Source organism: Temnothorax longispinosus, chromosome 6 (genome assembly GCF_030848805.1).
Source record: "Temnothorax longispinosus isolate EJ_2023e chromosome 6, Tlon_JGU_v1, whole genome shotgun sequence".
Taxonomy (NCBI): Eukaryota; Metazoa; Arthropoda; class Insecta; order Hymenoptera; family Formicidae; genus Temnothorax; species Temnothorax longispinosus.
In genome coordinates, this window is record NC_092363.1 from 17,536,993 (window position 1) to 17,548,520 (window position 11,528).

Here is an 11,528-nt window from a genome sequence, read left to right on the forward strand (position 1 = left end):
TTTTAATGAAATTAGTCCGCGCGCGATTGTAGTTTATTATCCGCGAGTGTTTCTCGCGAGTGTCCTGTGCGGTGAGAGGAGGAAGCCTGACGTCCTGAGAGGAGGAGGAGGTCTGGAGAGAGACATCGGGCACCGACGGAGCAACCTTGGGGTAAGTATCATCTCTTAGCTACGTAAAATTAATAATTTGTCTCTATTTATTCGAATTGTTTTATTTAAATTTTGATAAGTTAAAAGTAATTAAAAAAAGAGAAGTTATCTAAAATGTTATTCTTGCAAAGATCTTTTTCGATAAACAGATAATTGTATTGCTAAATATTTTACTGAAAGACGAATTAGAGACGCGTAAGAATCAACTTTTCAAATGTTAATAATTTTGAGCGGTTTTTAATTTAAATCTTCTGTTTGTATGTTACAGTGTCACCGTAGCTACGTGGCTGCATAACTCCGCCCGTTGCGCATCGAATCGGTGAGTCAATGAAAAATTTTTTTATTGAGGTAACGAATCTACGAATATATATAATTAAATATAGAGCAAAAATATATCTCCTACATGTCAAATTACAATAATTTATAGTATGAAAATATTATTACATCTCGTAGATCCGTTGCCTTAAAATGGATGGGTTAAAATTAATTATGGTATATATTTAATCTTGGTATCACTTATTTATCGATATATTATGCGATTGTGCTTGAGGAAATACTCGCACACTTCGCACGCACGGAGCTCGCAAAGAGTTCATCATCGTTCGTCGAGTTACGTTGACGAACTGCCGCGTTTTTTTATAAATAACTATTGAATAAAATTTGTCAATTCTATTTACAGTTAAAGTATTAGGTTGGCCAATAAGTCCGCGCGGTTTTTTACTTATAAATGTTCAAGTAAAAAACCGCACGGACTTATTGACCAACCTAATAAAAACCAAGAAAAAGAAACAAGGAATAAAATAATGCTCTGATAATTAAAGTTATGATTTTTTAAATTGTATTGTAGTCAATAAATTTTTATTTAGATTTTTTTAAAGAATTATTTTTTTAAACAAAAGAGATATCATGTTAGATGTTTAAAAAAAGTATCTGTTGATAGGGAAAAATTGTAAATTAGTTAGAATGTTTTATTTATTCCTTTATTCTCATTTATTCCTTTCCATATGTTTATCCAAGATTAAATATAATATAAATTGATGCAAGGAAACAATATACATATATATATATATATATATTTAGAATATTAGTATAAAGAAAAGCGTGCAATATGCATAAATTAGTAAATTTATTTAATTTCAGCCACAATATGCATAAATTATACATGAATAAAAAATATTTTGGTCTTATTATGCAATTTGTTTTATGGAAAATTTGATAATTGTTATTAATTGCTCAAATTTATTTTAATAAAGCATCAATTTTATCCTAATTTGTTGTAACCCATCCATCTATTTTTGATTGAGAAATTGGCTTTGTGCCAGTCAAGTAATATATGACGTGAGATTGTAAATATTCTGTCAAGAAACGCTGAAACTTTTTAAATTATTTTAGAATTAATCGTATAATACAATTATATATTCAATTTTGCATGCAGTAATATATGTATATGAATATGTTAAAAATACGTTTGGTAGAAAATGAAAAATATAACGAGATATATTTATATCGATACAAAAGTTTATAAAGATTTGCATATATTATTCAATTATAACAACGCGATTATTCATTAATTATAATACCACGTGTGGGGGAAGTTCTTTTTCTTGGATCTCACGTCATTTATTCTGTATATCTTATTTGATATATTTTCAAGATGCGTATCGCCTGAAAAACGTGCATAATAACGCATCTTTATGTTTTCGCGGCCGGTTTTTTGAGAAATTTTTTATTCTTAATTTTTTAATTTCGTCTACATTATAAATTTTAATTTTTCGCGGGATATAATTGAGATATTTATGTATAACGCAATATTCATAGAACGCAAAGTAAAATTTTTTTCTGTACTTGATTACAATTCCAAATTAAACGAATAAATCACAAAGAAATGGACAATCAATATTTTCAAAAGTAAATACGGAATTAGTAATAGAAATATTTTTGATCAATCTTGTGCAGTCATTTCTTAAATTAATATTTTTTTGTAAATTAACTTCTCGTTGTTTATTTTTTACAATCGATACTCGCGCGTAATTCGAATCGAACGTAATATATTATCTTTCGGCAATGATAATGATACGACAATGGAAGGAATTTTTTTTCCCTTTGATCTGGTCGAAATGCGATCAGATTGTATATGGCCAGGAGCGACAAACGTAAGTCCAATCTGGCCTGAAGAAAGAAGACTAGATACGATAAAGATAAGTGGTCAACATTGACCACTGAGATGAAATAAGGTATGAGATGAAACATATAAAACTGTTTTATATATTTATTTATTTGTCCCAAAGGGCTACTTTTTCTATATTTTTTTGCATACGTGCAAAATTGGAAAAATCGCTATTAAATCCGAATCGCGCGTGTCTTAGAATCCCTTTCACATTTCTTACATCTCAAGTGATCGGTTTCACTTTGAGGTATCCCGCTGAATCAACCAGCAAATCAGATTCCTTATAAATCGGGTCGCGGACTAAATTAAAGCTTTGTATTAGATATTATAACATGTATAGGTAGGAAAATGAATAAATAGAACTATATAGATTGGAATACGGGTAGGTAAGGATACGGGTAGGTAGGTAGGGATTCGGGTAGGCAGGGACAAGGGGATATAACTCGATAGAAAAAATTGTATGATAGACAAAATAAAAGTAATATTCTTAATATAATAATAATAAATATAATTATTTATTATTATTATATTTTTAATATCTAATAACAACTTAAATGTATATTTAATTATACTAATTTTTATATAAAAACTTATTTAATACTAGGTCGCGTCGCGCGGTGCGTGTGTCTGCGGATCGACACCCACCCAACCCTGCGAGATTACGGGTGGATTATAGGGCGTAGAGTCGCGCGGTGCGTGTGTCTGCGGATCGACACCCACCCAACCCTGCGAGATTACGGGTGGATTGTAGGGCGTAGAGTCGCGCGGTGCGTGTGTCTGCGGATCGACACCCACCCAACCCTGCGAGATTACGGGTGGATTATAGGGCGTAGCGTCGCGCGGTGCGTGTGTCTGCGGATCGACACCCACCCAACCCTGCGAGATTACGGGTGGATTATAGGGCGTAGAGTCGCGCGGTGCGTGTGTCTGCGGATCGACACCCACCCAACCCTGCGAGATTACGGGTGGATTATAGGGCGTAGATTCGCGCGGTGCGTGTGTCTGCGGATCGACACCCACCCAACCCTGCGAGATTACGGGTGGATTATAGGGCGTAGAGTCGCGCGGTGCGTGTGTCTGCGGATCGACACCCACCCAACCCTGCGAGATTACGGGTGGATTATAGGGCGTAGAGTCGCGCGGTGCGTGTGTCTGCGGATCGACACCCACCCAACCCTGCGAGATTACGGGTGGATTATAGGGCGTAGAGTCGCGCGGTGCGTGTGTCTGCGGATCGACACCCACCCAACCCTGCGAGATTACGGGTGGATTATAGGGCGTAGAGTCGCGCGGTGCGTGTGTCTGCGGATCGACACCCACCCAACCCTGCGAGATTACGGGTGGATTATAGGGCGTAGAGTCGCGCGGTGCGTGTCTGTCTGCGGATCGACACCCACCCACCCAACCCTGCGAGATTACGGGTGGATTATAGGGCGTAGAGTCGCGCGGTGCGTGTGTCTGCGGATCGACACCCACCCAACCCTGCGAGATTACGGGTGGATTATAGGGCGTAGCGTCGCGCGGTGCGTGTGTCTGCGGATCGACACCCACCCAACCCTGCGAGATTACGGGTGGATTATAGGGCGTAGCGTCGAGCGGTGCGTGTGTCTGCGGATCGACACCCACCCAACCCTGCGAGATTACGGGTGGATTATAGGGCGTAGAGTCGCGCGGTGCGTGTGTCTGCGGATCGACACCCACCCAACCCTGCGAGATTACGGGTGGATTATAGGGCGTAGAGTCGCGCGGTGCGTGTGTCTGCGGATCGACACCCACCCAACCCTGCGAGATTACGGGTGGATTATAGGGCGTAGCGTCGCGCGGTGCGTGTGTCTGCGGATCGACACCCACCCAACCCTGCGAGATTACGGGTGGATTATAGGGCGTAGAGTCGCGCGGTGCGTGTGTCTGCGGATCGACACCCACCCAACCCTGCGAGATTACGGGTGGATTATAGGGCGTAGAGTCGCGCGGTGCGTGTGTCTGCGGATCGACACCCACCCAACCCTGCGAGATTACGGGTGGATTATAGGGCGTAGAGTCGCGCGGTGCGTGTGTCTGCGGATCGACACCCACCCAACCCTGCGAGATTACGGGTGGATTATAGGGCGTAGAGTCGCGCGGTGCGTGTGTCTGCGGATCGACACCCACCCAACCCTGCGAGATTACGGGTGGATTATAGGGCGTAGAGTCGCGCGGTGCGTGTGTCTGCGGATCGACACCCACCCAACCCTGCGAGATTACGGGTGGATTATAGGGCGTAGAGTCGCGCGGTGCGTGTGTCTGCGGATCGACACCCACCCAACCCTGCGAGATTACGGGTGGATTATAGGGCGTAGCGTCGAGCGGTGCGTGTGTCTGCGGATCGACACCCACCCAACCCTGCGAGATTACGGGTGGATTATAGGGCGTAGAGTCGCGCGGTGCGTGTGTCTGCGGATCGACACCCACCCAACCCTGCGAGATTACGGGTGGATTATAGGGCGTAGAGTCGCGCGGTGCGTGTGTCTGCGGATCGACACCCACCCAACCCTGCGAGATTACGGGTGGATTATAGGGCGTAGAGTCGCGCGGTGCGTGTGTCTGCGGATCGACACCCACCCAACCCTGCGAGATTACGGGTGGATTATAGGGCGTAGAGTCGCGCGGTGCGTGTGTCTGCGGATCGACACCCACCCAACCCTGCGAGATTACGGGTGGATTATAGGGCGTAGAGTCGCGCGGTGCGTGTGTCTGCGGATCGACACCCACCCAACCCTGCGAGATTACGGGTGGATTATAGGGCGTAGCGTCGCGCGGTGCGTGTGTCTGCGGATCGACACCCACCCAACCCTGCGAGATTACGGGTGGATTATAGGGCGTAGCGTCGCGCGGTGCGTGTGTCTGCGGATCGACACCCACCCAACCCTGCGAGATTACGGGTGGATTATAGGGCGTAGAGTCGCGCGGTGCGTGTGTCTGCGGATCGACACCCACCCAACCCTGCGAGATTACGGGTGGATTATAGGGCGTAGCGTCGCGCGGTGCGTGTGTCTGCGGATCGACACCCACCCAACCCTGCGAGATTACGGGTGGATTATAGGGCGTAGCGTCGCGCGGTGCGTGTGTCTGCGGATCGACATCCACCACCCTTAGAAAGTTAGATCAGGGTCGCTCGTGGTGGTTTTAGTCGGTAGGCTATGGGCGCGCGATGCCACGCTGAGGGAGGCTCAGGGGATTTCGGTCCTCTGAAGCGCCCCTCGTAACGGTGGTACGCGTGCGCGTAGAATCCGACACTCCCCCTCCCTACACCAGGGCGGGGGAGTCTTTCGAAGATTTCCACCACGTAAAAAAAAAAAAAAAAAAAAAGGTAGAGAATAATTTTTAATTCCTTTTAGCAATTACATTTCTATTAAGCGAGAGAAACATTTCGACTATATTGCAACAACGTCGTAAAATTAATGCAATATAGCCGAAATGGCTTCTTGATTTTGCTTTGCATTGCCAAGAGTCTCAATGTGGCTCGAGACCCCTATTTGACCCGAAGGTGGAGGTGGATTTTGCGGCCAGAGCAGCCTGAAAGAAAGTGGTGAGTGTAATTGATTTTTACGTACTATGTTACTTATGTCCAAAAATTTTCTATCTCTTCTGTCTTTACTTAATCGAATCGTTCATTTGAATATTTCAGAAAATAACGACGCTGAACGTGACATCGGAGCAGCGAGGGAATGCTGCGTAGCTGACATTCCGAGCAGCCTGAGAGGAGGAGGAGGCCTAGGATAGGCATCGGGCATCAACGTACCAACACTTCTGGTAAGTGTTACTTTTTATTTTTCTAAAAAATATAGAATTCCTTTTTTCGTTTATCCTTATTTAGTTTCTACATTATACCGTGTTTCGAAATATAAATTAGTAAAAAGGAATAATTTGAAAAATTTGATTCAAGTTGATTCTAACGTAGAGATCTTTTTTGGAGAAGTAATTTAAGAAAACATTAATCTGAATAATGAATAAGATGTTCGATGCGCGTGACAATTATTTAATCGATTCGATTATTTTTATGTTACAGAAAATATCCACGCTGGAAGGACCATCAGCTTCGCATCGAGGGAACACGATGGACATCTCGAGCAGCCTGAGAGGAGGTGGAGGCCTAGGAGAGGCATCGGGCATCGGCGTACTTAACACTTCTGGTAAGTGTTATTTTTTATTTTTTCTAAAGATATTATAGAATCTTTTTTTCGTTTGTTGAACACCACCAATTTAGTGTATAATGTGCATATATAGGGAGGGTAATATTTTTTACACATGGGAACGCGTAATCGGAGACGGGAAAGTGACGTCTCCAGCTTAATCTCAATTCTCAATTAATCGCGAACTTAAAATTTTTTAAACTCCCTTTAAAAATCTTTACTTCTTTAATTTCGGGTATCGCGGTTGCGACTAATTAATATTGATAAAATAAACTAATAATAATAAAACTAAATAAACTAATAAATTCGGGTGGGCAGAAATAACGCGTTAGGTAAATAAAAATATGGTAGGAATATGAAATATTAGGTAGCTATATGAAGATATAGAAATATGGATAGGCGGGGAATATATACATATTATACATAGAGATATTATACTTTGGGTAGGTAGGAACACGAAGGGATTGTAACTCGTACTGTTAATTATACATCAATACAATCTATACAATATATAAATTGCATCTATGCATACAAGACAATATTTTAAAAAATTTGACTTACACCACTATGGCTTTTACCCCTCCATATGTAACATTATTTATAAGAAAATTATTGTAATAAAGAATTATAAGGAAACGTATAATAAATTTGAAATTGTATGATACTAATGCCGGATATATTATACGAAATCAACAGAAGACGATTAAGATAATAACGGTGTTTATTATTTATCTATAGAATTTCACATTTTAAAAATTATCGTTAATTATTATAAATTTCACATAAATGTGAAGGTTTGAATCAACGCTCAAATAATAGCTTCTTGCTTGCAAAATTTGACATTTATCTGAAAATTAAAATTATAAAATTACGATTATATTTTTCAAAATTATGAGATACAAAATTCGTAATAATTTTGAAGAATGTAATCTTAATTTTGTAATTTTAATTATCGTAATTCGTTATTAATTGTAATACGCAAGATGGAAGCGCGGCCGCCGCGGCCAGAATATATCCCCTCCAGCTGGCTAGTTCGGACACGAACCATTAGCACGGACGCAAACCATGTGCGGTTACCGAGCGATACGACGTAGTTGAGTTGCACTTTCTCAGGCGGCGCGTCGGAAAATGCAACACAGCAACAGACGAAAAAGGCCGGGATGGCCTCTCTCAGGTTTCTCTCTGGTTATACCGTTGATGATGGCTCGAAGAAGAGCCGAAACGTCCGGAAATTTGTAATATGCAAATATATCTGTCTTTTGACATTACGCACTAATAACCGCGTCGATCGACTCTCTTATTGCCAATTTCTTTTTATGTTCTTATTATTATTGAGAGTCCTTAATTATTTTATTATTATAGAAAATATACACACATTCATCAGAATATATGACATAAAAAATTATAAGTAGAACTGTATCAGATTTATATTCAAAAATTTTTAAGTGTGAATAATCTGACATGAATTATATGTATATAGATTATCTAAAGTTGGAGTATTAAAAATGTGCAGTATAAATTATGTACAGAGCTAGTATAGTGTGTCTAAAACAAAATACCTCGAGTATCTCGAAAACTAAGTCCGGCAAAAATATTTAAAACAATAAAGTTCTATGGTCTGGAGAGAGACAAAATAATCGTTAAATAAATTTTCGAAAAAAAATTGATTTTTCAGTCACATAAAGCTCATAGCCATTTTTTAAATAAAATTATATAATCTTTTTAAAATAATGTTCTAATTATAAAAATCTGCATATAAAAATATTAGTTATTAAAAAATAATTTACGAGATGCTTTGTCCTTTATTTTATTTTATTTTGACGTAAAATAGTAAAAAGTAAAAATTATAAGCATATATTAGGTATATTCCAAAATGTATTAACAGTACTAAAAATTTATATAGTTCACGTTACGTATGTATGCCAGTATGCTATAGATTTTTAGTACTGTCAGTACATTTTGGAACGTATGTATATATATATCTCTATTATTGTAACTTTAACCAATCACGTTTTACTCGATATATCAGGAACTGTCTCAACAACATGGAGTAACCAATCAGGTTTACCGCCTTGTTCTCTGCATCTCATGTATTTCATGGTACTCTAACCATGTCTGAATACATGTATTTACAACCGATAATCCATACGTTAAAAAAGTTAATAGCTGGATATGCAACATGATTGAAATTTCAAGAATTCGACAAAGAACAAAATAAAAGCTGTAGGCGACGTTTTGTGCCGAATATAGGCTAATTGCATACATACGGGATTGATGTTTTTAGAACTGTACCAACAGTGCGGGGAGAACTCGGCGAGCTCGGTCTTTCAGGTCTGCGAGAATGACTAAGCATATTTATCGGGAAAACGCAAAAGACAGGGGAATCCGGGCGTTTTCGAGACTATTCCGTTCTCGGGCGTGAAAAACCACCGGCTCGGGGATAGCTATGGATGGAAAGAGATCGATCAAAATGGTATGTTTACGTAGCGTATCGCGTACCTGTGTGAGCGTCTCCTCTTTCTCGATACCTTCACAAATGCGAGCGTTTGAAGAGGCAAAATTGACAAGTCATATGTATAAATTTCCATTGTTTAACTTGAATGTTGCATAATTTTGTCAAATGAGCAAAAACGAGGCGCATAAGTTCCATACAACGTCCACCACAAGAATGTCGAGTTTTCATCAAGTATCTTGTACTATCTGTTGATACAGGATCCGCTCTCACCTGGCCCATGTCTAGACATTAGCGACGACGAGCTCGTTACGATATCGGTGCGGGACTTGAACAGGCAGTTGAAGCTACGCGGGCTGTCCCGAGAGGAGATCGTACGTATGAAGCAACGGAGACGCACCCTGAAGAACAGGGGGTATGCAGCCAGCTGTCGCATAAAGCGCATCGAGCAGAAGGACGAATTGGAGTCTGAGAAGACCCAGGAGTATCGCGATATGGAAAATATGCAGGAGGACAACAATCGTATGAGGGAAGAGATAGAATCCTGGCATTCAAAGTACCAAGCGCTGAAAAAATTTGCCCAGGAAAAGAAGATCATTATTCCACCTGATTTGGAAAACATGTAAAAAAGTTCGGATATACCGATTAGCTATACGACATATATTTATATATATTGCGAATAGATTTGACAATAGGATGGTTTGGTGAATGTTTTAACGTTGCAATTGTGTTCTACAAATTCCTTCTACTTTGTAGAGTTGTAGAAGAGACTTTATTTTGTACATATAACTTAGAATTTAAATCATTCTCTAGGTATTTTAAATTATATAAATATCGTACCTACTACCACAATACTATATAAAATACTTCTCTGATTTAGCATGTAAGAATATATAGGAAATATTGTAAGAGAGCATCGAGCTACGGGACAATGGGTGGAGAATATGGCAGTTCCATTGATTTTTCATGCATCTTCATTTTCAGTACATAATAAATGTATTAATCTGCTAACCACGTGAATATTTATTGAATTTCCTAGTAGTCGGTACTTTTGTCTATCCGTGATATGCTTTGGGAAACGGAAATCTTCTGGGAAACACATTAATCGGCACACTTCTTTCGGTGAAAAAAACCTGAGTTTCAAATCCGACAAGATTCGCATTTGCGTATCCGAATCGTTCTCCCGACTGCCAGCTTCGTTATACTTCGATCTGATCGTGTCGTCCGTAAACGGGCAATACACAGATCCCGTACCCTCCGCATAATGCCCGTATCCTTTCGTGAAGCAACAGGAACCGCTGCTCTCGGACGTTCGTATATCCAGCACCCATGCTCTCTTTTGTAACAGTTTAGAAGGTAGCGAATATCTCGATTGTTCAGTATTTTCCAAAATATTGTCTAACGTGTAACACAATCTACCAGATCTCGGATTAATCTTGCCTTTCTTCTCTGCCAATACCGAGTGCTCACTTTTTGGCAGTGACTCGAACAATTCAGGTGGCAAACTACTTTCAACCGAGGATTGTTTGAAACAGAACTTCAGATTACTCCTCTTCGCCAGTAAATAATATCTGTGTCTAGTGTTTGGTATGCCAAATTGACACGGGCTTAATATTAACTCTCTGTAGATATACCCGCAATTTTCTATGCAGTTTACTAGTTTGTTCCTCATTGCAGACATCTCGAAACCTTTGACATTCTCAAGCAAGATGTATTTCAAGCTTTTTAATTCTGGTATCAGGTTCAAAATGTGCAGCAAGGAACAAGTTCTGTTATCAAGCGCATCCTTCTTCAATCCTAATCTGGTAAAAGGCTGACACGGCGGGCTCATGAGTATAACGTCTGCATCCAACTTGGTCAATTCCTGTGCGTTAATAGATTGTATGTTTCTGTTCATGAGAGCAGTTTCTGGAAAATTGTGATGATACACGTCGTTCGCAACGGGATTTATGTCAATTGCTGCGACGACTTTTGCCGCAATTCCACTCTCTGAAACGATACAACGTGCATAACGAAGACAAGTTAACATCCACCAGGTTGATTGATTTTAATGTTTATAGAGATAATAAGGTTCATAATACACGATTGCGTGAGAATTTACCACGGAGCGCATAATGCATCCCTCCAATGCCACTGTACAGCTCCAGCACCTTCATTATCAGCAATCTGCTTGGAGCTGTTTATAGAAAAAAATACACGTGCTATACATACAAAAAGTTAAAAAAAAAATTTAAGTTAAATCGAGATTTACATTGATAGAAATGGACTAGCCTATCTATGTAAAGTTTATGGTGACCAGATATTAACCTAACCTAACCTTTAACCCTAACCTAATCCAAATTCAGACGTTCGTAATTCATCAGTCGTCAATCGTGATCTCCGTCTTAAATGCAGGTCGAATCAAGCTGGATTCTGTTTTGCGTCGTGTAAAATTCAACGATCAATGGCTCGGCCGAAGGAGCGAGATTAACGTGTCATCAGGCCAAAGACGATGAACGGACGCTTAACGTGCGCATTAACGAGGCAGTAAACGATTCGTTTCACTCGTTTGCGGTAGACTCGAAGTCTTAACCTGGACGGCGATGTA

The 11,528-nt window shown here is 40.3% G+C and overlaps 2 protein-coding genes and 1 long non-coding RNA gene across 4 annotated transcripts; 2 read left to right on the forward strand and 1 right to left on the reverse strand.

Annotated features, from left to right (window-relative positions):
* The first annotated feature begins 9 nt into the window (after positions 1–9).
* On the forward strand, positions 10–6,489 carry LOC139814897 (uncharacterized). Its single transcript, XR_011732613.1, has 4 exons — positions 10–151; positions 419–469; positions 5,985–6,109; positions 6,366–6,489. It is a non-coding gene; the product is annotated as an uncharacterized lncRNA (long non-coding RNA).
* A 2,112-nt stretch (positions 6,490–8,601) lies between these two features.
* Maf-s (MAF bZIP transcription factor K) lies at positions 8,602–9,952 on the forward strand. The gene is made up of 2 exons (XM_071780102.1): positions 8,602–8,962; positions 9,202–9,952. The coding sequence occupies exons 1-2, from the start codon at positions 8,936–8,938 to the stop codon at positions 9,565–9,567; spliced, it is 393 nt and encodes a 130-aa protein (XP_071636203.1). The 5' UTR covers positions 8,602–8,935; the 3' UTR covers positions 9,568–9,952.
* Mt2 (methyltransferase 2) lies at positions 9,667–11,391 on the reverse strand. 2 transcript variants are annotated; one of them, XM_071780100.1, is made up of 3 exons: positions 11,259–11,391; positions 11,043–11,117; positions 9,667–10,930 (listed from the first exon to the last, which is right to left on the reverse strand). In XM_071780100.1, exons 2-3 carry the CDS (start codon positions 11,095–11,097, stop codon positions 9,906–9,908), a joined length of 1,080 nt encoding a protein of 359 aa, XP_071636201.1. In that variant the 5' UTR covers positions 11,098–11,117; positions 11,259–11,391; the 3' UTR covers positions 9,667–9,905. The 2 variants fall into 2 exon arrangements, with proteins under 2 accessions (XP_071636201.1, XP_071636202.1); XM_071780101.1 differs by lacking the exon at positions 11,259–11,391 and having other exon boundaries at positions 11,023–11,131.
* Between the last annotated feature and the right edge of the window lie 137 nt (positions 11,392–11,528).